Source organism: Phasianus colchicus, chromosome 2 (assembly GCF_987193195.1).
Source record: "Phasianus colchicus chromosome 2, bPhaCol1.hap1.1, whole genome shotgun sequence".
NCBI classification, from domain to species: Eukaryota; Metazoa; Chordata; class Aves; order Galliformes; family Phasianidae; genus Phasianus; species Phasianus colchicus.
Window position 1 is genome coordinate 109,890,742 of NC_143437.1, and position 24,071 is coordinate 109,914,812.

The 24,071-nt window shown below is 52.0% G+C and overlaps 3 protein-coding genes across 4 annotated transcripts; 2 read left to right on the forward strand and 1 right to left on the reverse strand.

The window, feature by feature from the left end:
- The first annotated feature begins 908 nt into the window (after nt 1-908).
- Nucleotides 909-10,716, forward strand: TDRD6 (tudor domain containing 6). 2 transcript variants are annotated; one of them, XM_031604928.2, is made up of 5 exons: nt 909-6,563; nt 7,203-7,321; nt 8,490-8,579; nt 9,440-9,497; nt 10,561-10,716. In XM_031604928.2, the coding sequence occupies exons 1-5, from the start codon at nt 1,814-1,816 to the stop codon at nt 10,620-10,622; spliced, it is 5,079 nt and encodes a 1,692-aa protein (XP_031460788.2). In that variant the 5' UTR covers nt 909-1,813; the 3' UTR covers nt 10,623-10,716. The 2 variants fall into 2 exon arrangements, with proteins under 2 accessions (XP_031460788.2, XP_089992786.1); XM_090136660.1 differs by having other exon boundaries at nt 10,564-10,716.
- An 861-nt stretch (nt 10,717-11,577) lies between these two features.
- On the reverse strand, nt 11,578-23,064 carry PLA2G7 (phospholipase A2 group VII). The gene is made up of 11 exons (XM_031604929.2): nt 22,845-23,064; nt 20,790-20,914; nt 18,430-18,580; nt 18,181-18,274; nt 17,452-17,520; nt 16,884-17,028; nt 15,130-15,243; nt 14,786-14,877; nt 14,241-14,414; nt 13,222-13,370; nt 11,578-12,627 (listed from the first exon to the last, which is right to left on the reverse strand). Exons 1-11 carry the CDS (start codon nt 22,897-22,899, stop codon nt 12,530-12,532), a joined length of 1,266 nt encoding a protein of 421 aa, XP_031460789.2. The 5' UTR covers nt 22,900-23,064; the 3' UTR covers nt 11,578-12,529.
- On the forward strand, nt 21,121-22,324 carry IMP3 (IMP U3 small nucleolar ribonucleoprotein 3). Its single transcript, XM_031604931.2, has one exon. The coding sequence runs from the start codon at nt 21,208-21,210 to the stop codon at nt 21,763-21,765; it is 558 nt and encodes a 185-aa protein (XP_031460791.2). The 5' UTR covers nt 21,121-21,207; the 3' UTR covers nt 21,766-22,324.
- Nucleotides 23,065-24,071: the final 1,007 nt, after the last annotated feature.

The window sequence follows — 24,071 nt, forward strand, 5'->3', positions numbered from 1 at the left end:
AAATTTCCTTTCCCTAAGGCAACCCCACCCACAGAATCACAGAATCACAGAATGCCTTGGGTTGGAAGGGACCTCAAGGATCATGAAGCTCCAACCCTCACCACAGGCAGGGCCACCAACCTCCACATTTCACAGCAGCCCAGGCTGCCCAGGGCCCCATCCAACCTGGCCTTGAACACCTCCAGGGATGGACGGGGCATCCACAGCCTCTCTGGGCAGCTGTTCCAGCACCTCACCACTCTCACAGCAAACAACTTCCCCCTCACATCCAACTGAAATCTGCCCTCCCTCAACTTCCAACCATTTCCCCTTGTCCTGCTATTATCTACCTTTTCAAAGAGTTGACTCTCCTCTGTTTGTAGGCTCCCTTTAGGTACTGAAAGGCTGCAAATGAGGTCACCCCGCAGCCTTCTCTTCTCCAGGCTGAACAAGCCCAGCTCCCTCAGCCTGTCCTCATAGGGGAGGTGCTCCAGTCCCCTGATCATCTTTGTGGCTCCTCTGGACCCTCTCCAACAGCTCCCTGTCTTTTTTGTACTGTGGGCTCCACACTTGGACGCAGTGCTGCAGATGGGGCCTCACAAGAGCAGAGTAAAGGGGAACAATCACCTCTCTGTCCCTGCTGGCCACCCCTCTTCTGATGGAGCCCAGGATCCCATTTGCCTTCTGAGCTGCAAGGGCACACTGCTGGCTCATATTAAGCTTTTCATCTATCAAGACCCCCAGGTCCTTCTCCACAGCACTGCTCTCAAGGCCTGCTCCTTGCAGTCTGTATGGGATTCCTCCGGCCCAAGTGCAAAACTGCACAAAGACAAAGAGACCCGTCCCGTCCCGTTTCGTATCTTTATTGCCCAGTTCTGTGCCGAGCTCTGCTGCTCCAGCGTGCCATAATGGTCACTTTCTGAGCACACTCAGTGTAAGGAGATAGGGCTGCATGGATGGCTTTGCTTCCTTCCCTTTGGAGGACAGCTGCAGGGACGGAGCAGTGCCCGCCTCTGGGGAGACGGCGCCGAACGAGAGCCAGCTGGGAGAGAAAAGCCGCAGCGCAGTCAGCGCCCGGGAGGAGCGGCGAGCGCGGGAAGCGGGGCGGCGCTCCGGGCGCTGGGACGGCGGGAGGCGGCGGGCGCGCTGTGCGAGCTGGGAAGGAGGGCTGCGATTGGAGCCGGGTGAGGGGAACGGAGGCACGGTCACTGCTACGCAGCTCGTAACAGTCAGAGAGCCCCAGAGGAGCGCATCCCTTCCTGCCCGGCCTCGGCCTGCCCCCTCCTCGGCTTCCAGCTGTCCCTACAGACAAAGCCGGTCTCTGACAGCGAGGACCCGCGGCGAGGGCCGAACGGCCACGATCGCCGCGGCACGACGTTCTCAGAGGCGGCGCACGAGCTCCCCCTGCCGGCAGCGCCCCGAACTGCGGGCCGCGCTGAGGGAGCGCCAGAGCACCTTCCGGCCCGCCCTGACACCGCCGGCCCGCCAGCCAATAGCCGCCAAGCTCCGCTCCTACGTTCCGCCTCCGGCGCCCGCTCGGCCAATGGCGGCGAAGCGCGCTCGGGGGGCTCTGCCCGGCGCCGTGCCGTTACCGCACAGCCGGCGTGGGGCGGCCCGTGCGCGGCGAGGGGGCCGGGCCGAGCCCCGACGGTAACTCCCGTATTTACGGAGCCGCTGCGTACGCTCGCTGTCGCGGGGCGGTGCCGCGTGCATTGCGTTGCTCCTCCTCCTCCTCCTCCTCCTCCTGCTCCGCCCCTCCGGGGCCGCACATGTGCTCACCCGCCGCCGGGCCGCCGCGCACTCGGAGAGGCGGTCGCCGTCTGCGCGGGGCGCGATGGGCTCCGTGCCGGAGCTGCCCGGCCCCGGGGCCGCCGTCTCGCTGCAGGTCCGGGCCGTGGACGTGCGGCCGACGGCGCCCGTGGTGCGGCTGTGGGGAGCGCTGGGCGAGCGCCGCGCGGAGCGCGTCCGGCTGTGCGCCGACGTCCGGGCGGCCGCGGGGAGCGAGCGCGGAGCCGGGCGGCCGGCGGGAGGCGCGGAGCTTCGCGCCGGGGAGCTGGGGCTGGTGGAGCTGGCCGGGCTGTGGCACCGCTGCCGGGTGCTGAGCCTCCGCGGCCGCGGCCGCCGCGTGTTCCTGCTGGACGAGGGCCGCGCGGTGACGGTGTCCGCCGACTACCTGGCGCGGGGCGGCCCGGAGCTGTTCCGCCCGCCGCCCGAGGCGCTGGGCTGCGTGGTGGCCGACCTGGTGCCGCCCGGGAGCCCCGCGGCCGGGGCGTGCGGAGACGCGCCGAGCGGCGCCTGGACGGAGGAGGCGATGGAGCTGCTGCGCTGCCTGCACGGCAAGGAGCTGCCCGGCCTGGTGCGGGAGCTGCTGGTGCCGCAGCGGCTGCTGGTGCTCGAGCTGCCCCCGCTCGTGGCGCAGATGCGGCGGCTGGGCCTGGCCGGCCACGTGTCTCCCGCCGCCTTCTGCCGGCTGCTGCGGCGCTGCCTGCTGCGCGAGGCCGAAAGCGGCGCCTCCGTTCCGGCTCAGCCGCGCGGCGGCGAAGGAGACCCGCCGCTCCCGTGCAGGTGGAGCTACGAGGAAATGCGGCCCGGTTCCGCCTACGGGGGTCAGCTGGAAGTGGGATGTACGGTCGACGTGGTTGTGACGTGTGCTGAAAACCCCGGTTATTTCTGGTGCCAGCTGAAGAAGTGCGGTGAGTTCGTTGCGTTGATGGCTGAAATCCAGGAGCACTGCGAGAGCTCGTCCCGGCCGCACGCCTGGCCGCAGGCGGCGTGCTTAGCGCGGTACGCGGAGGACGAACGCTGGTACAGGGCTCTGATTGTCAGCGATGTCACTTCTGCGGGCGAAGTCGAGGTCATGTACGTGGACTATGGCAACAGGGAGCTGGTGTCCCTAGCGAGTCTCCGCTCCATTAGCGAGCGCTTCCTTGAGCTGAAGGCCCAGGCCTTCAGGTGCAGCCTTTACAACCTCATCCACCCTCGCGGTCAGGACCCGTTTGTTTGGGATGAAGCTGCGATCCTGGCTTTCCGGGAGTTTGTCGACGCCTCCTCAAATCAGTTTGAACTGCAGTGCACCATATTTGCCTTGGCTTCGAGGAACAACAGGGAGCTGTTCAACATCGTGGATTTAATGACGCCCTTCCAGAGCGCGTGCCAATTTCTGACAGACAGAGGTGTGGCCGAGCGCCTGCCGCCTCAGACGCCTCTGGCAGCCTCTGTTCAGCTGCATTCTTTCTATTATTCCATGCACGACATCAAAATCGGGAGTGAAGAAGACGTTTTTATTACGCACGTTGTTGATCCTCAGACATTTTACTGCCAGCTTGAGAGGTGTGCGGATGTCCTGTTGCAGCTTAGTGAAAATGTTTCTCGTCTCAGTGGGACGACGTCAGGCTTAGAAACGTGGCAGAGGTCTGGTGAGCTGTGTCTCGCCAGGTATACTGACAGCCACTGGTACCGGGGGGTCCTTACAAAAACAAAACCCACCAAGGAAGTCTTTTTTGTGGATTTTGGGAACACGGAGACCATTGAAGAAGATCATCTGCTTCCTATACCGGGTGATGCTCATGATATCTTGCTTTTGCCAATGCAGGCCGTAAAGTGTTCCTTAGCTGACGTACCTGACGTTCCCCAGGAAGCTACAGCGTGGTTTAAGGAAGCGGTCCTTGAAAGGCAATTAAAAGCAATTGTTGTAGCAAAAGAATCTGGTGGTAAACTGTTGATTGAGCTGTTTGATGGTAATGTACAAATCAATGCAAAATTGAAGGAGGAGTTCAGATTAAAAAGCAATGCAGAAGCATGTAGGTGTGTAAGGAGTGCAGCTTTGTACTCTAGTGCGGATATGGAAAAGAGGAATGGGGCTACACAGTCTCCTCCAAATACAGGAGAAAGTAAAAACTGCAGATCTGAAGCCCAGGGAGGAGAGAGGAGTAGCAAAATGCACGTCAAAGAAAGAGATGTAACCCTTCTCCAGCCTGCTGCAAAGAGAGAACGGGCTGCTGAGTTACTGGCATCTGAGTGGAAGGTCAGCAGTACGAAAGATGCTCTGTTAAATGAAGTGGAGGGAATGCAGTCTCTGCGCTCTGCCGAGATGGATGCAAAGTCAGATAATGAATGTGATACTGAAGGCAGTTGTGTGCTGCTGAAGTGTGTAACTGATCTGCCACAACAGAGTGTGGTGCCAGCTCTCTCAGTGTCAGCATATGTCTCCTATGTAAATAATCCTTTAGATTTTTATGTTCAACTGGCAAGTGATGAGGCTCAACTTCACAGCATTTCAGAACGCTTAAAGGATGAGATGCCAACAAAGATCCCCTGCGGGCAGCTCTTGCAAGCTGGGGACTTAATCTGTGCTCTGTATTCAGACGACAGCCTGTGGTACAGAGCTGTAGTAAAAGAGAAGGCATCTGACCATTTGATTAGCATACGATATATTGATTATGGTAATACTTCAGTAGTTGATGTTGATCAAGTACGCAGGCTCCCTGAAGACCTAGAATCTATTCCAGCAATAGGCATTCATTGCTTCCTCGGTGGGCTTAAAAGCGAAAAGAGTACAGACTGGGCAGAGAAAGCAGCTCTTTGCTTCACGGAGAGGGTAAGTGAGGCTCTGCTAACGTGTGAGTTTGTGGAGGAGGTTGATGGTAAGTGGGGAGTTATTCTCAGTGATGATCAAGGTGAAATAACAGTGGATTTAGTTGATGAAAGATCTTATTCAACTGGAATGCTTGACAGAAGTGATGCGGTAAATACGTGTGAGCCTTCGTCTCCTCGGGCACAAAATGAAGCTTCCTGTGACTGTACATCACTTACCTGGAAGTTCCCCGAGGCAGGCCAGACTGTAAATGTTTATATCACGGTGGTAAATGGTCCAGACTATTTTTGGAGTTGCAGTGCTGATGAAAAAAATATGACCTACATAGAGGAAAAAATAAAGGAAGCTGAAAACCTTGGACTAAACTCTATAGACAGTTGCATTAAAAGTGGTGATATTTGCCTAGCAAAGTACAGCGAAGATGGGAAGCTCTACAGAGCTAAGGTCAGCAGTGTAAAGGGCAACGAGGCAGCTGTTATCCATGTGGACTATGGAAGTGAGGAGACTGTTAGCTTGGAGATGCTCAAACCAATTCCGTGTGAATTGCTTCAGGTGCCTAATCAAGCATTTGCTTGCTGTCTGTCAGGTTTCAGTCCCTCAGAGGGCTCATGGCTCAGTGAAGCCAAAGACAAGTTTTATGATATGACTGTAGAGCTCCTACTAGAAGCTGAAGTTCTGGGAACTCAGGAGAATAAAGCTTTTGAAGTCCCTCTGTGTGCTGTCAAACTGGAGTCTCCTGGGAGGAATATTAATGAAGAGATGAAATCTTTTTGGAAGGCTGATATGGGAAGTGGTCACAAAGCTATTGCAGACTCTGAGGGTCCCTTAGAGGGAAACAGAAGTTCAAGCAGTGATGTGGGTCTTTGTATCAAAAAAGAATCCGCTACTTGTGGATTAGCTCAAGAAGAAAGTGAAAGTGCCTTGCTTTGTTTCCAGTGCTCCTTGGGTGGACCTTGTGGGTGTTCAGGTGGGCCTGAAGCAAACCTGTCTGCTGAGTCTGGGGAGATGGCTGGTGGATGTGAAACAGCTGAGCATCGAAGCAGCTTTGATAAAGAGATTGCTCCACTGGAAGATGAGAGCAAAGTATTATTAGAGCCAGGAGGAAGCTGCAGTCTTCACAGTTTGGGGGGTGGAATGAAATCTGCAGTACAAGAGCCACCTGAATTACTGTTTCTGCAGGATGTTGAGGTGAAGGCAGAAGGCAGGGCAGCCAGTCCTTTGCCAGGAAATGAACAAGAAGAGCTGATGAGATGGCTCCAGGTAGAGCCTTCGATGGGTGATACAACAGAGGCACTGATCAAAATAGATGAATTACAAATGCACTCCTCTTATGATGATTTAAAAGAGTTGATACTGGAGCTGGAGGAAATAGCAGCGCTGCCCTCAGTTGCTGGTGAGATGAAGGAAGCACTGGAAACAGAGGCACTTGGAATGCAGACTGCTCCAGGCAGTGAAGCAAAAGAGAAAGCGCTGCAAGGGGAAGTACAGGAGCCCCTGCTCCTGTGGGAGGAGATGGGGCACTCAGCAGTCCTGCAGTCTGAAACCTTGCCTTCACTTAGTGAGGGAGGGAGCTCAATGCCTCCTGTTAGTGATGCAGCAAAGACAGTAGAGCTGTTTCCTTCTGATACTCTGCCTTTGAGGCAGACTGCAGAGGTGCTGGAATTGAATTGCTCTGGGGTTCATAGAGCAGAAGCTGTGCAAGAAGACTGGATGGAAGTAGAGCCTGTCCTCATGCTGCCTTCTTCTGACGGTAGGCCTGAGAAACAACCAAAGGTCCTTGATATGCTGGCAGTAGTAAGTACTGAGATTGATCAGCTTCTGAATTTGCAAAAGAGAGATGACTGTTATGTGAAGGAATGGATGCAGCAAGACATGGACGAGTTGTTTAAAGAATGTGGAAGCACTCCTATACATGTGCAGTCTTCAGACTGTAAACCTGGTGAAGAAACAGGAAAAAAGCAAAGTGATAACATGGCTGACTATAGTGCAGGTAGAGTATCTGATTTTCAAGGGCTAAGTAATCATTCATTTAAACATGAGAATAGCTTTCCTATTAAAATCTGATTTATTCCCTAATAAGCTGTGAGGGCTTTATGTTAGTGATAACTTCAGATGGGTTATGGAAAGCAGAATCTCATAGGTAACATGGCAGTCTAACAGCAGCAGTCTTTGAGAGGTTGATGTTGCAACCTCTAAACAAGAATACATTTTCAAGGCTGTTCAGTATAACAGATTGCTGACTTCCAATTATTTATTAATTAAAACAGTTTGGAGGGCTGCTGGGGGGCTTTGGGGCAGTAGTGAGGGAGCTGAGTCTTTTGGTTTGCTTTTCTCCTCCATTCATACGTCACAAGGAGAGAAGATTGAGGTTGGATGTGAGGGGGAAGATTTCAGTTGGATGTGAGGGGGAAGTTGTTTGCTGTGAGAGTGGTGAGGTGCTGGAACAGCTGCCCAGAGAGGCTGTGGATGCCCCGTCCATCCCTGGAGGTGTTCAAGGCCAGGTTGGATGGGGCCCTGGGCAGCCTGGGCTGCTGTGAAATGTGGAGGTTGGTGGCCCTGCATTGGTGGGGGGTTGGAGCTTCGTGATCCTTGAGGTCCTTCCAACCCTGGCCATTCTGTGATTTTGCAGGATGCAGTGGGTATACTTGTAAGCTGAAGGGCTTTGCTGTTGGCTCAAAGTGTGTGGTGTGGACATCTCTGCAGTGGTGCGAGGCTCTCATTCTGGAGGTATCTGAGAAGGGCACCAGGGTAAGTATGGCTCAATGCTCCTTGCTGTAGTTGTTAAGGCATGGTCCTTCTTTTGTCTTATGCCATACTTTTCAGAACTCTGCTGCAGGAAAAAGACTTAGTAATGCAAAGTCTGATTCTGGGCTTCTAGGCTAGATAGAAATTGTCATCTCATCCTGGATGGATGCTCTCTCAGTACTTGAGAGAGTCCTTATTGCCTTCACCATCTTTCTCACATTCATGGTCCTATGAGGACAGGAAGATGTGTCCCTGGTTTCTGGGATACTTCCTGGTGTAGTTCTGTTATGTTGGGATTGCAACTTAGTATTTAGCTTTGAAGCTGTATTACCATTAAATGGCCACGGAATTTGGCATCTTTTTACTGATTCTTTAAGGAATTAGTGTTAAAATGGTGAAAACTTGCAAAGAAATTCAAATGGTAGTATGTATTACAACTAACATACAACTATTCTTACTGCCATGAAATAGGCATCTTTCCTGGGTTTATGGCTGGTGGGAGTTAACGTGAGCACTGCATTACAACATACTGGGCTGCCTTCTGCTACTCTTCCTAAAGCTGGAGTACATTTGTGAATGGGTCATGATTTTTCTTCTAGTTTGGGGTGTGTGTGTATGTGCAGATGTGTGTGTATATATATGTATTATATACACACAGATGTCATATGTTTACAAAAGGTTCTTAAACTGTAACTTAGAATTGGAAATTCAAGCGATTATTTCATGAAAGTAAGTCTTTGAAAGGTTGAATGCTTGAGGTTGTGGAAGCCAAGACCATTGCTAGTAAATTCCTTAGCTATCTAAGGCTGATTCAGCTGCTTGTAGGAGGTGAGTGTCAGATATGGGGTGGCATCTCTTTTGATCAGCCTCCTGCTGCCTCTGATGCTTTCCAGCCTTTCTCTCTCACAATACCTGAATTAGCATCCGAGGAGAGGTTTGAGCTAGGGTGCTGTAGAGGGAACCAAATGTGACGCATTTAAACAGTGAATCTAATTTAAAAAAAGAAATCAAAAGTGATAGTCAGGTTTACTAGTGGTTAATTATATCTTGCTTAGGAGATCCAGATTGAAAGCATTCTTAGAGGTGAGGAATCCTCAGTTGTGTTTTTTCTACTACTGTGTTTTCTTTGAATATATTCCCAGGTTCCACATAGTTGGCTCTGTCCATACAGGTACTGAATCTCTGCAGTGGCAGTGAGGAGATTGTAGATCCTGAGAACGTCTGGAACATTATTCCCAGCTGGGCTGGCAGATCACCTGAGGTATGGTGCTCCTTGTCCTGTCACTGCACACCACTAAGAAGAGCCTGGCCTCATCCGTTTGCCTCCTACCTCCCCTCAGACATTTATAAACATAGATGAGATCCCTCCTCTGCCCTCTTTTCCCCAGGCTGAACAGCCCCAGGTTGCTCAGCCTTTCCTCACACAGGAGATGCTCCAGGCCCTTCATCATCTCTGTGGCCCTCCACTGGACTCCTTCTAGGAGATCCCCGTCTTTATTGAACTGGGGAGCCCAGAACTGGGCACAGTGGTCTAAATGTCTATCAGGGCAGAACAGAGGGGGAGGATCACCTCCCTTGACCTGCAGCCACGCTCTGTTCAGTGCACCCCAGGATGCCATTGGCCTTCTTGGCCCGAGGGCACTGCTGGCTCATGGACAGCCTGTTGTCCACCAGGACCTTCTGTGCAGAGCTCCTCTCCAGCAGGTCTGTCTCTGAGGACCTACTCCTAATCATGGTAGCATAGCATGTAATTGGTAGGTAATGGAAAATACTTATATTGCTAACTAATTAGGAAATGGTAAAGTTTTCTACAACTTCAGGAAGCACCGACCAATGAAAAACTCATATCTGGAATTCAGGACTGCGGTTTTCAGCTGTGCTGCTGCTGCTGATAGCCCAGTGAATGTTTAGTTGATTATTCATATGTAGTTTCTTGCATCAAATTAAAAATGAGCAGAAGGTATCTGTAGTGACTTGAGGGTGAGGGGCAGTGGGGGGAAGCAGTGCCGGAGTGTCCAGCAAGGCTGATGTGAGAAGTTAATCTAATTCTAAAAGAAACATACAGATGGAGAATATTTTGGCAGTTGTGCAGACTTGCTAACAGAATCCCCTTCTGTTTAGAGAACTACTCATGTGACAGAAGACGTGCTGTCCCTGCCTGAGGAATCCTTACTTCAAGGTAAGACTACCTGGAGCACCTCAAAGAGGTTGGATGCTCAGGGACTGCATGCTTTCTAATTCTAGTAGATGTTCATACATCTTTGATTTTATTGAGAAATTTTGAAGTCAGATATCTGTTCTGTTTACCACAGGAGATAGGACAGGTTCTTCTAATCATGCACAGTTCCTGTAATCTATGGAACTGTGGAGCAGTTCTGGTTGAAAGGAGCTTTTGGAAGTCCTTTGTTTTCCTGTGCCTGCTCAAGGCAGCGTCAAATAGATCAGGTTGCTTAGGGCCTTCCATTCAGGTCTGGAACTGATCCAAGGATGGAGTCTGCAGAAGCTCTCTGAGCAACTTGTTCCTGTGTTTGACCCACGGGAAACTGTGTTTCAGTACAGCTGTGCTGAATAGACTAGGCTGTAGTAGCAAACAGCGAAGCATGCAGCAGTGCTGTGTTAGACAAGGAAGGATTTGAGAGAGCTTGATTAGGAAGCTGGACTGGTGAACCTTCACATCAGTCCTTTCTCATTTGCACCATGCAAACGCAGGCTTACTCTCTTGCTGTCTCTGGTGTGATATGTTTACAGTTTTTACCACTTCATTTAAGTGTTCTTTTTCCTCTGTGGCTGGTAATTATTACTGTCCAAATTTCTCTCTCAGTTCTTGAATACTTTGATGGTCTACAATCAGTATGTCCTCTTAGCAAGAGCTGAGTTAGTGTTAGTGAAGGCACACAGCCACATGTGCTATTGGCTGGAAGGGTGCTTGGAGTGGGAGGGAGCTGATGGACAGCGTGCAGAAGCTCCAGCTGTGGCTGCTGCTATGCCCAGCGAGGGCTGGAGGGCTTTGAACTTAAACCTGCAGTCTGAGAGCACTGTTTTCCTGATCTGCTTGGACACTTCAGTTGTTTCAGATGAATTGTCATTATACTGAACTTTTCCTAAGGCTTTTAGAGTGGTCCAATAAATTGATAATGTTTGGTCCGAAGGCTTGTAGATGATTGTGATTTCAAATAATAATGCGTTTATACATGTTTATAGGAATGTCTTCATGCATCTGATCTGTTTTTTCCTCTCCATAGAAGAGCAAAGTGGTTGCAGTTCAGCTAGATCTGAAGATTCCCATGTTCTCCAGCCTTTCTGAAAGAGGACTTATTACACTTCATGTGCTAAATAAGTCTCTGTATGCACATCCATTCCCACCAAAATGGATTTTTAGGAAATATACAACCAAAGCACTTGGGTGTTCTACGTAACTGAGCACATGCCTGGTACTGCCACGCTTCCTTGTCATGAATGGTGCTTGGTGGGAGACTGGTGCTGTCTGTTGGGCATGTTAAAACTGTGCTTTAATCAAACAATGTGCCTCTTGACAGGCATCCCTTACTGAATGCTGGTGTGGCACTTAATTATGCCTAGCTGTTAGTGGGTTCTTGATGAAAAGCTTCCCGTGAGCTGCTGTGGTGATATTTGCTGTTGCATTGTTTTGGTTTTGTTTCTTTAGGTTCAGGAAAATTCAGAGTTTTTTTGAGGGAAGTTTTTTCCTCTGGATAGAAATGAAGTTGTTCAGGGCTGAAGCCTCGCATTGTGTGTCATTACAAAGCAATTAAGAAGCTGGAATAAAGCTTGTGCTGGCAAATGCTGTTCAGTGCTTTCTTTTCCAATGGCCAAATGCTGTGTGCACACAGGACATTCATTCACCCGTACCACAGTCAGATGCAGCTACGCACTGCCTGCAGTTAATGGTTCTGCTTTGACCCCCAGGTGATTCTCTAGAGCACTGTGAGCCATGCTGAGCGTTTTGAACCACTGCACCCCTGGTACAAAACAGAACTTGTACTCTTAGCACAGCCTTAATGGCACTAACTAAAGATGGAGCCTCTCCTCCAAATGTGATGATGCAGCAGAATGGCTCTGCTGCTGTCCCATGCAGTGTGCTAAGGTCTGTCTCTTTGGGGGCTGCCACAATGACTTACAAACACCAGGTTTTGTGTTGTAATGGTCTTGCTGAGTGTTACAGGAGATCTCCAGCATTAGTGCTGGCTCAGTAAGAGAAACACGTGCATGTTGATGCTCTTAGTGGAGACAAGACACAGTAGTAGGCTGTAAAGAATTTAATTCTGAAAAACAGACTGCAGCTGTCACTGCAATCTCAGATCAGACTTGTAAAAAATATTTAATTAGTGTTAACTGCTCTGCCTGCATCTTGTTTGTACCCTTGTTTTGGAACAAACAGCTTAATGTCAGCAGTCCCCCTCTGTGAGTCCTTCCTTGTGGCAGCTCCAGGCAGTTTTGTTCTGGAAAGCAGAGCTGCATTTGGCCATTCACAGCCCACTGTATCTGCTGGCACCTGAACAGAGATGAGTACAGGGAAGGTACTGCAAATGTGTGAGACATCACTGCAACCAAACACTGCTCGTGTGCCCCTTTTTACAGGGAGCAAGTAGCAGCAGTGTGCATCTATTCCACAGCTTTATCAGCAGCAATACCTGTGATAGTGGTGATACAGGGATTGATAGGGAGGCCCTGCAGTAAAAGCTCTGCCTTGGGGGAACTACACTTGCTCTGAGTGACCTTTTTAGCAGCTTTTGGAATGGAAGCCACCTGAGACTGTGGCAGCATGAACACAAAAAGGAGTAAGTTCGTATGAAAAGTAGTTGGAGCACAGCTGAAATACTCTTATGTAGTTTAACAAATTAAGGAGCTCTTTCTTACATGGCAAAAAAACCAAACCCCAAACTTGCTGGGTGCTGCAGACTGACAAAATTCCTTGGAGCTTAATTTATCTCTGCAAAGTTGATTCTAAGTCAGGAATTACCATTGAGTGATTCCTCCTGCCAACTGCCTGCAAAGCAAGAATTGCCCTGGTGCAGTATTTCAGAGAATCCCACTAACTCCTCTGAACTTAAAATCTTTCTCCATTGTGATTTTTTGTTGTTGTTTCACACCCCGAAAGCTGCGTAGGAGGCAGTGCTATCTCAGCTCCAAGCAATATGTGGCCAACGCTGGTGTCCTGATGAACGTGGCCTTTGCAGAACCTCCTTGTATTCCTTATTCAGTCGGAGATAAATCGATGTTGGTACCAGAAATGACATTGGGTCCAATGCCATCCACAAGTGAATCCCACTTATCAAAATCTCTCTTAAGACCTGTAAAATGGGGGAAAGAAAACCCGAATGGTAATGAGTTACACAGATCTTTAGTAACACTATACTGAAAAATGACATAGGAGAGATGAATCCTAGAATGGCCTGGGTTGCAAAGGCCCACAGTGCTCATCCAGCTCCAACCCCCTGCTGTGTGCAGGTCGCCAACCAGCAGCCCAGGCTGCCCAGAGCCACATCCAGCCTGGCCTTGAATGCCTGCAGGGATGGGGCATCCACAGCCTCCTTGGGCAACCTGTTCCAGTGCCTCACCACCCTCTGGATGAAAAACTTCCTCCTCATATCCAGCCTAAACCTCCCCTGTCTCAGTTTAAAGCCATTCCCCCTTGTTCAGTTTGGGAAAGTAGGGAGTGCAGTTGTGTACACCAGCACAGGGATATTGAAATGTAAATGTTCTTCCTCTGAGTTGCTTAAGTTATAAAAATAACACAACTCGAGGAAAAGTCTGTGGTATTTTTCTGCTCAGACTTTTATCAGGCTCTTACTTTTGATCTTGTCCTAAGCAGCAGTTATAAAATAAAAGCTTCATAGGAATTGAGTTTTGATTCACACCGTACTTCGATACAAACTGACACTTACTCAGATGTTTCTGCAGGAAGGCTAATGAAGCGTGATTGCATATATCAATAGCTTCATTTGGATCTATTTCTCCTTTTAACTTGAAAAACTTTCCAATGATTTCTCCACTCACAAAAGTAAAATCAGGAAAGCTCTGATGTACCGATCCCCTGTAAAGAGAAATGAGCAGCAGGTTTGTAAGAATCGTAGAACAGCTCAGGTTGGAAAAGACCTTAAAGATCATCGATTCCAGCCACAACCCAGCCATCCTACCCCAACTTTAACAGCCCTCTGCTAAATCACAGCCCTGAGCACCACATCCAAATGTTTGTAAACACATCCAGGGATGGTGACTCAACCCCCCCACCACAGGCAGGGCCACCAACCTCCACATTTCACAGCAGCCCAGGCTGCCCAGGGCCCCATCCAACCTGGCCTTGAACACCTCCAGGGATGGACGGGGCATCCACAGCCTCTCTGGGCAGCTGTTCCAGCACCTCACCACTCTCACAGCAAACAACTTCCCCCTCACATCCAACTGAAATCTTCCCTCCCTCAACTTCAAACCATTTCCCCTTGTCCTGCTGTTATCTCCCCTTTCCAAGAGCTGACTCCCCTCCTGTTTGTAGGCTCCCTTTAGGTACTGAAGGCTGCAATGATGTCACCCCGCAGCCTTCTCTTCTCCATGCTGAACAAGCCCAGCTCCCTCAGCCTGTCTTTGTAGTGGAGGTGCTGCAGCCCTCTGATCATCTTTGTGGCTCCTCTGCACCCTCTCCAACAGCTCCCTGTCTTTCTTGTACTGGGGCCCCCAGACCTGGATGCAGTACTGCAGATGGGGCCTCACAAGAGCCGAGCAGAGAAGGACAATCATCTCCCTGTCCCTGCTGGCCACCCCTTAATTTAAATGTGAAGCCTTGAGGAAGCAGGGCCTGTCATTCTTTCTTGCAGCCACGTGCATCTGAACAGCTCCAACATGAGAATAAGTTTTGAAAACAAAGACTCATCTTAGGCTTCAGAAATGGTGGATCCACAGCACTTACTTGATGGTGATCATCTTCTTGTTTGTATCATTGGAGCTAAGCTTCCTCATCTTTAAGATATTGGAAGCCCACTGGAATTTTTCAGAATTGATAAAGAGCAGCGGTTGCTGCACACTGCTTTGGTAAGTGTCATCGCCTACTGGGAGCATCCAGGCATCAAGGGCAATGCCACACCTGCCAAAAACAACATCTGGGTATTATCACAGGTACACAGCTTTGTATGGGCACTTTGATTTGCAGCAGACATGGGGAAAATCTCAGGATACTGAATAGGTAAACGTTATTGAATCACTCTGTAGCAATGTGCTTCTACTCTCAGGGAAGAGGATCCATCATTATTCTTTTTGCTGGCCTGCCAGCACTCAGGGCATCACAACAAACTACCACAGAGCTATTAAGTTCCACCACATCCCCAAAGTTGAACGAAGCATGAGCTGAGAAAATGAGATGTGCCAAGCAGCTGTTCTTCGAGAGCCAGTTAATGGGACCTTAGGGAAGGTGCCCTGCTAGGTGCCAAGTTCCCTTCCTTTGTTTTACATACTTACCTAAATCTAATTTCTTTGCTGAGACTCTCAATAACTGTAGCACCACCAAAAGAGTGTCCCATCACAGCAATTCTGCTAGTATCAACAGAATCCTGCCAAGAGAAAGCCAGCTGCTGTAAGAGACTTTTTTTTTCTCAATCTGAAGTGGTTTTTAGGCAATAGATCCTAATGAAGTTGGAAGAGCACAGTTTCAGCTCCATTACTATACAGATGACCTGAGAACATGTTCATAGATTACAGTGAGGCATTCAGAACAATCTACAAGAAGCAGTTTAGGAATGGCAGAGGGAAACCAGAACTGTTACTGGGCTTGTAACAGAAGGAAGCCACCAGCTCTCACTCACCTTCAGGTGGTTCCAGTCAAAGCCTGAGTTCAGCACATTCATCACTTCCTCTCCTGAATTGATCTTAAGAATGAGGTTGAGTGCTTGGATGCACTCCTGTGCTCTCTGCTGTACCTGGGAGACACAGATGGGGCAGAACAGAGGAATGAACTGGGAGTTGTAGGAGATCTGCTGGCTTTGCTGGCCCTCTGTACACAACATATTGCACCTCAGTGGCTGATGCAGAAAGCACTTACAAACTGCAGAGCGGCTGTGTAAAACAAAAGCCTGAAAATTTTGTTCAATGTGAAATCTGGATTTTGGAGGCCCAAAAATGCTGAGGCTTTATGCAGATCCTCCACACACACAGGAATTTGTCCCTGTAACACAGGCCGAAAACCTTCAACCCCTGCACTGCCTCACTTCTCACAGAGGTGCAGGGATGTGCAGAGGCTGACGTTACACAACCACAAGGAGGGCTGACTTGTGCCTCTTCCTCATGCTCACTTTGGTAAGCAAACACCATTGCATCACTTTGCCCCATCTCAACAGCTCCGAAGCCATCTTTATGCTGGATGTACCCGGAACAGGAAACAGCCTAGAAGCCCTTCCTATTTTCAATGCATAACACTGGTGAAAAGCGTATTGAAGCTGTTGCAAATACAGCATTTCAGCGTTCAGTATGAGAAGTGGGTTGGATTTTGATATTTTGGTAGATGAAAAACTTCAAAAAGAACCAAAGAGCAGCAGAGGCTTTGGGAAAAACTGACTGCAGCCAGCCAGCAGGATGTCCTGAGTTTCAAGTAAATCTCCATCTCCTGACTTCTTGATTAGTGAAATACACAGGCAGCAGCTCCTGCAGCTTATTTACAAGGTCCAACGTGATATATTTAGCCTCATTTAGGAGGATGTTGTTATGCACACAGGAAAGCACACTTGTACTGCTGCCCATTTGGCCCAGTGAGATAAACACTGCTCTGGTTGAGTCTGCACTGCATGGAAGAAAACACTCCCACGTTTTAAAGGTCAGGTCAGTGCTTGGAAGAGCTTATCACTGCGGCTATAGGGCATCCAGCGTGGATGCTGCTTGTCATCAGGAACTTGCATTTACATTGCTATAAACCACATTAAGTGTGTTGAAGGTGAAAAAGCAAACATCCCCCTTAAAGCAGACATGATTCATCTCGCTATCCAGCAATAAACAAGAGCTAGAAGCATGCCTAAGGCTGCACAGACATCTGAATGCAACTCTGTGTCCCTTAAAGACGAGGCTGAGCAGCAGAACTGTGCAGACACGGAGGAGAAGCAGAATATGAAGAGAAACAGAAAGAGGTGGAACAACTGACTAAGCAGCCGGCAGAAACTCACGAGAAAGCTTTCCAGAAGAAGCAGTTTAGCACAGAAGCACAGAAGGGTTTGAGCAGGAAGGGCCCCCAGGCCATCATGCAGGCCTGCAGTGCACAGGACAGCACAGCTCCTCAGCGCTCAGAGCCCCGTCCCCTGGCCTTGGCTGTGTGCAGGACGGGGCAGCACCACCTCTGGGCACCCTGTGCAGGGCCTCACCGCCTCCCTGCAAGCAGCTCCTTCCTTACATCCAAACCTCCCCCACGTATGGAAGAAAGACACTGTTGGTGCTCCCATCTTCAGGAGTTTTTTGTATCTCCACAGAACCACGGCAGCAGACTGAGACGTGGCCAAAGGGAAAGCCTTGCTAGCATTACTCAGCTGACCACACGCCTCTCCTGCCCCATGCAGAGCACAGCCCTGGGCTGTACCTGCTTGTGCCGCACACAGCGTTCTTCCTCTCCTGCTCTGAGCTTCCTGTAGTAGATCCACTCCTTCTCCAATCTTGATGCAGACTCCTCTGGTTCAGCATCAGCCTTCTTTTTACAGAAATACGTTGCTGAAGCTGATTCATCTCTGAAATAACAACCAAAGGTTACGTCTGACGTTGCAGCCATTTGTTTGGGAAGAAGTTCAAAGAAGCCTTAGCTTTGACTTGTCTCAGGAAGTCAAAGCTCCCAACCCTGCTGCACAACCCACTGAGTGCAGGCAAGACTTTTCAAACAATGGAGAAACCCCACCACCATCACGTTCTGGGGGTTCTAACAGTCAAAAAGAGCATGCTTAAAGAATGACAAACGATAACTACCCACAACAACTTTCCTTCAAGGCTTCAAATTAATTTCCCTTTGTCTAGCTAGGTGGGAATAGAGCTAGATGAATGGGAAGCTGAAGCTGTTAGTTACTCTTTCAAAACAAAAGTTCTTCTGTACAACCAGAAGCGTTCTATTATGAGCAAGTTTCTTTCCATCAGGACTCAGTAACACGCAGTACACACACCTGTGCTCCACAGCTGCCACCAGAAAGCCTTGAGAAGCCATCTCTATGCAGATAGCAGAATAGATGGTCCTGCAATCAAAAGACACTCTGGTGACCACATGGACACAATTGTTTTGGTTACACAGCTCCTTAAACACTGACTGTGCCACAGACACAACAGTCCCCCGTTCCTATTTTGTTTCAGCCAGCAGGGCAGGCTGTGTATGTCTGTTCCCAAAGGGGGCTTTTGGTGATTGCTTTTTGGTGCTTTTTTGCTTTTAGTTGCAGATCATCTTCACAACATCCTTATGGTTCAGTAAATACCTACTCCTCTAAAATACAATATGGCCAGGGTTGGAAGGGACCTCAAGGATCATGAAGCTCCAACCCCCCACCACACGCAGGGCCACCAACCTCCACATTTCACAGCAGCCCAGGCTGCCCAGGGCCCCATCCAACCTGGCCTTGAACACCTGCAGGGATGGACGGGGCATCCACAGCCTCTCTGGGCAGCTGTTCCAGCACCTCACCACTCTCACAGCAAAGAAACTTAATGGGGAAACAAACAAAGAAGCCAATCCTGCCTCACTGATTTCAATGGAAGCATAGTGATACACAGCAGCCTGTTCTTTGCATCGTGTTCAGCCCCATGGGGATCTCACCCCATCCTGAGACCCATTCAGCACCATTCCTGGCCACTGACATCACTGTGGGTGACAAAAAGAGTTTGCCAACGAGCTGCAGACTTACCGAAAAGCTCCAAGTCCATGGGAAAAAACAAGCAGTGGGTATTTTTCTCCTGGCTTAAAAGCAGCATTTGATTTTGCAGGACAGGTCACTGAACCTACATGAAAATGGAAGCACGTGCCATTATTACTTAAACCTACAGACCCTCTCTGTAGGAAAGATCTCAATAGCCTGCAGACTGCAGGTTTCAGAGAGGTCACCTGAGAATCAGTCCAATTCTGCAAATACTTTGGGGACCAAAGGCACTCTTACCAACATAATATTGGAAAAGCCTTTCTCCCACAATCCGGTACATATTGAGGAAGTCAGACAGCCCCTGGTAGTACTCTTTATCTGGAATCCACGGCGTCTCTTCAATATCTGTGTCGTCGCATGATGGATAATACAGCCGCAAAAAGCTTCCCTGGAATTAGCAAAAGAAAATCACAGAATCACAGAATCGTAGGGGTTGGAAGGGACCTCCAGAGATCATCGAGTCCAACCCCCTGCCAAAGCAGGATCCCTACACCAGGTCACACAGGTAGGCGTCCAGGCGGGTCTTGAATATCTCCAGAGAAGGAGACTCCACCACCTCCCTGGGCAGCCTGTTCCAGTGCTCCGTCACCTCACCTAAAGAAGTTCTTGCGCACATTGGTGCGGAACTTCCTATGCTCCAGCTTCTGGCCGTTTCCCCTTGTCCTGTCTCCACACACTGCTGAAGAGTCTGGCCTCGCCACTTTGCCCCCCACACCTTAGATATTTATAGACCTGGATCAGGTCCCCTCTCAGTCTTCTCTTCTCAAGGCTAAACAGACCCAGCTCACTCAGCCTTTCCTCATAGGGGAGATGCTCCAGGCCCTTCACCATCTTTGTGGCTCTCCGCTGGACTCTTTCCAAGAGATCCCTGTCTTTTTTGTACTGAGGAGCCCAGAACTGGACACAGTACTCCAGATGAGGCCTTACCAGGGCAGAGTAGAGGGGGAGGATCACCTCCCTCGACCTGCTGGCCACGCTCTTTTTAATGCACCCCAGAATGCCATTGGCCTTTTTGGCCACAAGTGCACACTGCTGGCTCATGGCCAACCTGTCATCCACCAGGACACCCAGGTCCCTCTCCGCAGAGCTCCTCTCCAGCAGCTCATCCCCCAACCTGTACCGGTGCATGCAATTATTCCTCCCTAGGTGCAAGACTCTACACTTGCTTTTGTTAAACCTCATCTGGTTTCTTACTGCCCAGCTCTCCAGCCTGTCCAGGTCTCGCTGAATGGCAGCACAGCCTTCAGGTGTGTCAGCCAATCCTCCCAACTCCGTATCATCAGCAAACTTACTGAGGGTGGCCACTATCCTCAAAAAGGAAAGATTGCTGTTTATTGATGTATGGCAAAGAAAAGGTCAGATTTACCTTAGGGAAGGACTTCAGCTGCAAGAACAGCTCAAGAGAATTTAGAGAATGTCATGAGAAAATTATTGTCCAATATAAGCTAAGCTCTGGTGGCAGTGCTGTGTCACCATCCCTCTGTTCCTGCTGTGAACTGCACGGTGCAGCACAGAGCACTGCAAGGAGATCTCCCACAGACACTGCAATCTGCACTCATGCTTCCCAGTCTGCAATGGGATGTGCAACAAGCAGTTTGAAGCCACTGTCCTGTTCCACCTGTACCTTAATCACAGAATCACAGAACGACTTCGGTTGGAAGGGACCTCAAGGACCATGAAGCTCCAACCCCCCACCACAGGCAGGGCCACCAACCTCCACATTTCACAGCAGCCCAGGCTGCCCAGGGCCCCATCCAACCTGGCCTTGAACACCTCCAGGATGGACGGGGCATCCACAGCCTCTCTGGGCAGCTGTTCCAGCACCTCACCACTCTTCTGTGTGCAAAACTTTCTCCTAAACTTACATCAGTGTGTGACACAAAGGCAGTGAAGGAAGAAAGCAGCAAAGCTTCAGCCAGACAGGTAATTGTATTAATTCAACCCCAGAGCAGTCACAGTGAATTCCCCCTGGTGAGCAACTGCTGAGCAGAACAGGGGAAAGGTTCATTATCTATCACTAAGAACTGTAACCATGCTGATTGCTTATCTAAGGAAAAGACATGGGCTGACTGCAGAGAGAAACCAACCCATTTTGGTGCTGTAAGAGCAGCCAGGTGGAGCAGAACAAAACCCATGGCCGACCTCTGCAAGCGGATGGTACCTCACAAGTGTGGAGAGCAAAACTGCAGTGCAAGATTAAAAAGCAAGAGGATATGAAACAGAAACTTGTAAGCAAGCCCATCAGCTGCCTATTGCCGTTCCTGTCTTATCGTGCTGTCTCTCTGCTCTACCAACTGCAGAACTGACATCCTGTTCTCCTCCACGGAGACACCGTCTCGTCTCTCACGCTCCGTCCCGCAGCTGAAGCAGTGCACGCTCATCACGCAGCCCTGCGGACCCGCATCGGGACCGTCCTGAGCACAGCATGCAGAGGGAGCCGCGCGGAGCCGACAGCCGGGCGCTCCGTGGAACCCACGGCTGAGGGCTGCCGCCGTCCCCCCGTGCTGGGCTGGGATGGAAAAGCGCGTTCAGCCGGAGCGCACGCGGCGGCCCTGCGCACAAACACGGCCGGCTTGGGGCTCGTCCCGGCTCCGTACCTCGGCCGCGTTGCCGGTCATCAGATCCGTGCAGCCCACGGCGTGCGGGCCCTTCCCGGCGGGGATCCGATAGCCTTTCTCCGAGCCGCCGCTGCCCATCTCCGTCGCTGCTTTCGCCGATAAACCTGGGGACAAAACGCGGCGCATCAGGAGAGCCGCGGAGCCGCCGGGACCGCGGGGACGCGAGGAGCGGAGCGAAGGGAGGCGGGCTCCGTGCGGGCAGCCGGCGCAGCGCTCAGCCCGCCCGCGGGGCGGCACCTCGGCACGGCGCTGCCCGGCTCCGCTCCGCTCCGCCCCGCCCGCACCGGCAGCCCCGCGGGCGCCGCCGTCCCCGCTCCGGACCCGGGGAGGCGGGGCGGAGCGGAGCGCGACCCCGACGCTCCTCCCCGGAAGGGCTCGGCGGCGCGGCGGCGGCAAGATGGTGCGGAAGCTGAAGTACCACGAGCAGAAGCTGCTGCGGCGGCTGGAGCTGGTGAGCTGGGAGGCGGCGCCGGGTAACCTGGCCGAGGTGCGGGCGCTGCGGCGGTACCGCGTGGGGCGGCGCGAGGACTACGCGCGGTACAAAGCGCTGGCCCGGGAGGTGCGCGCCCTGGCGCGGCGGCTGCGGGATCTGAGCCCGGCCAGCGCCGCCTTCCGCAGCCGCTGCTCCGCCGCGCTGCTGGAGAAGCTGTACGCGCTGGGGCTCGTGGCCTCGCGGCGCTCCCTGGCCGTGTGCGAGCGCGTGTCCGCCGCCTCGTTCTGCCGCCGCCGCCTGCCCTGCCTGCTGCTGAAGCTGCGCATGGCGCAGAACGTGCGGCACGCCGTCACCTTCGTGGAGCAGGGCCACGTCCGCGTCGGGCCCGAGGTGATCACCGACCCCGCTCTGCTCGTGCCCCGCGCCATGGAGGACTTCATCACCTGGGCCGACGCCTCCCGCCTGCGCCTCAAGGTGCTCGACTACAACCAGGAGCGCGACGACTTCGACCTGGCGGCGTAGAGGCGGCCGGAGCGGGGCTGAGACGCGGGGGGAGCCCTACGGAGAGACCGCCCAGCCGTCCGCAGCCCGCAGAGCCCACACAGCCCTGACTGCACCGCACTGCCCTGCCCGGAACGCACACGTGCTGCCTGAGCCCGCGGTGACGCTGCCGGGCTTCCACACAGCCAGAAGTGCAGGGTGCCTCGGCTGCCCGCAGCCCTGCGGTGCTCCTTGCTGAGAGCAGCGCTGCAGGAGCTTTGCATGTGGCCGAGCAGCCGCTGTGCCCGGCTCTGCTGCTGCAGGGGCTGCGTGGCAGCACCACAGTCCTGCTCCGCTCGTCGCAGCGCTGCCCAGAGCAGCGTGTCAGCAGGGGAATGAACACTGTGTGGTCAGCAATGGACCAAGTGCTGGATTTGGGGAACTGTGGGAGTTTGGGCCTCAAATACAACAAACAAAAGCGAACTTGGTTTTCCTGTGAAGCCTTAGAGCTTAGGGCGGGCTGCAGCTCAGTGCTGGGTGGCTGTGGGGGGGTTATTCCTCATCCAAAAAAGGCAGAAATAAAACATCACGTTTTGGAAGAGCTCTGTGTGGTGTCATATTGCCTTTCCTGTTGGCAAATCCCAGTGAGCTCCGCTTCTCATCTCACAGAGCTGCTTTTTGCCGCAGCACCACAAGCAGCCTGCTAGGCTGCATTTGCTCACGGTTTTAGGCTGGAGAAGAGAAGGCTGCAGGGAGACCTCATTGTGGCCTTCAGTACTTGAAGGGAGCGGATAAACAGGAGGGGAACGGCTGTTTGTGAGGGTGGATGGTGATAGGACAAGGGGGAATGGCTTTAAAGTGAGACAGAGGAGGTTTAGGTTGGATGTGAGGAGGAAGTTTTTGAGCCAGAGGGTGGTGAGGCACTGTTCACAGGTTGCCCAAGGAGGCTGTGGATGCCCCATCCCTGCAGGCATTCAAGGCCAGGCTGGATGTGGCTCTGGGCAGCCTGGGCTGCTGGTTGGCGACCTGCACACAGCAGGGGGTTGGAACTGGATGATCTTTGAGGTCAACTCAGGCCATTCTATGATTCTATGAATAGATGCAGAAAAGACATTCCTTACCTGAAGCACGACTTGTCATGAACACCTTCCGAGCCCTCGCCCACAGCGATGCCATCACTTCTTAGGAAGAGCAGAAGGTCCCACAGCAGGGTGCAGGCAGGCAGCAGCCGGCTCACTGCTCTGCTCGGGGGGTTGGGAATAGCACAGGGCTGCTTCCCAGGAGGTGGCGGCAGGGTGGAAACCTGTGGCTTCACACCTCCCCACCTCCAGGTCCTTCCACTCTGAAAGAAACCATCACATCCTTTACTTGTGTATCAGGTACATCAGACCACCACCCGTGCATCTCTTTTTAAAGGTTTTTTTCCTCTGACTGTTCTGTTCTCTGCTTGAAGGGGAGGAGCTGGCCTGGGGACAGCAGGGGGGCTGGAAGGGGAGTCCTTCACACTGAGGTCTTTGTGTCAGGACGACAAGGCTGAGGCTGTCGTTGGAATACAAATGTGCTGTGCTCAGCTGCTTTTCCAGTCAACAGAAACTCTGCACGTGGAGGCAGCCTCCAAACCCTGGCATTTCAGTGAGGCTTGGCAAGGAGATGTCCCCATCACAGCCCTGGGAGTGCGGGTTTCACTGGGTGTGGGGCATTCACACATGCACTGGGTGTGGGGGAAAAGCAACCCACAGCTTCAGGACAGCATTTACCTGGGAACAAATGGGGCGGCCGACCACCACTGACAGCTGGAGGCAGAGGGGTGAGCTCTGGTTACTCCTGGAGCTGCCCTGAGGGCACCTGTGTGACCCCTGTGTGAGTCCCAGCTGTTGGCTGCTGTCAGCCCCATCCCCAGGGCTGTGTCATGGGGAGCGCTCTGCTCTGCACTCTGCAACCTCTCTTGCCCAGAGAGGCTGTGGATGCCCCGTCCATCCCTGGAGGTGTTCAAGGCCAGGTTGGATGGGGCCCTGGGCAGCCTGGGCTGCTGTGAAATGTGGAGGTTGGTGGCCCTGCCTGTGGTGGGGGGTTGGAGCTTCGTGATCCTTGAGGTCCCTTCCAGCCCAAACCATTCTGTGATTCCGTGATACTCTACCCCAGTTTCTGCCCAGAAGAGCAGGAGGGGTAAAGTCCAGCAGGCACTGGTGGCAGATCCTTCTGCAGAGAGACAATCCAGAGCTCAGCACATGAACACCAATAGCTCATGGGGCTCAGAACACGGCAGAGGAAACACGTCCTGAGAGGGCTGCGGCTGCCCATCTGCTCTAAAGGAGCCGGGACAGGAGCTGGGATCTCCCAGGCTCCCA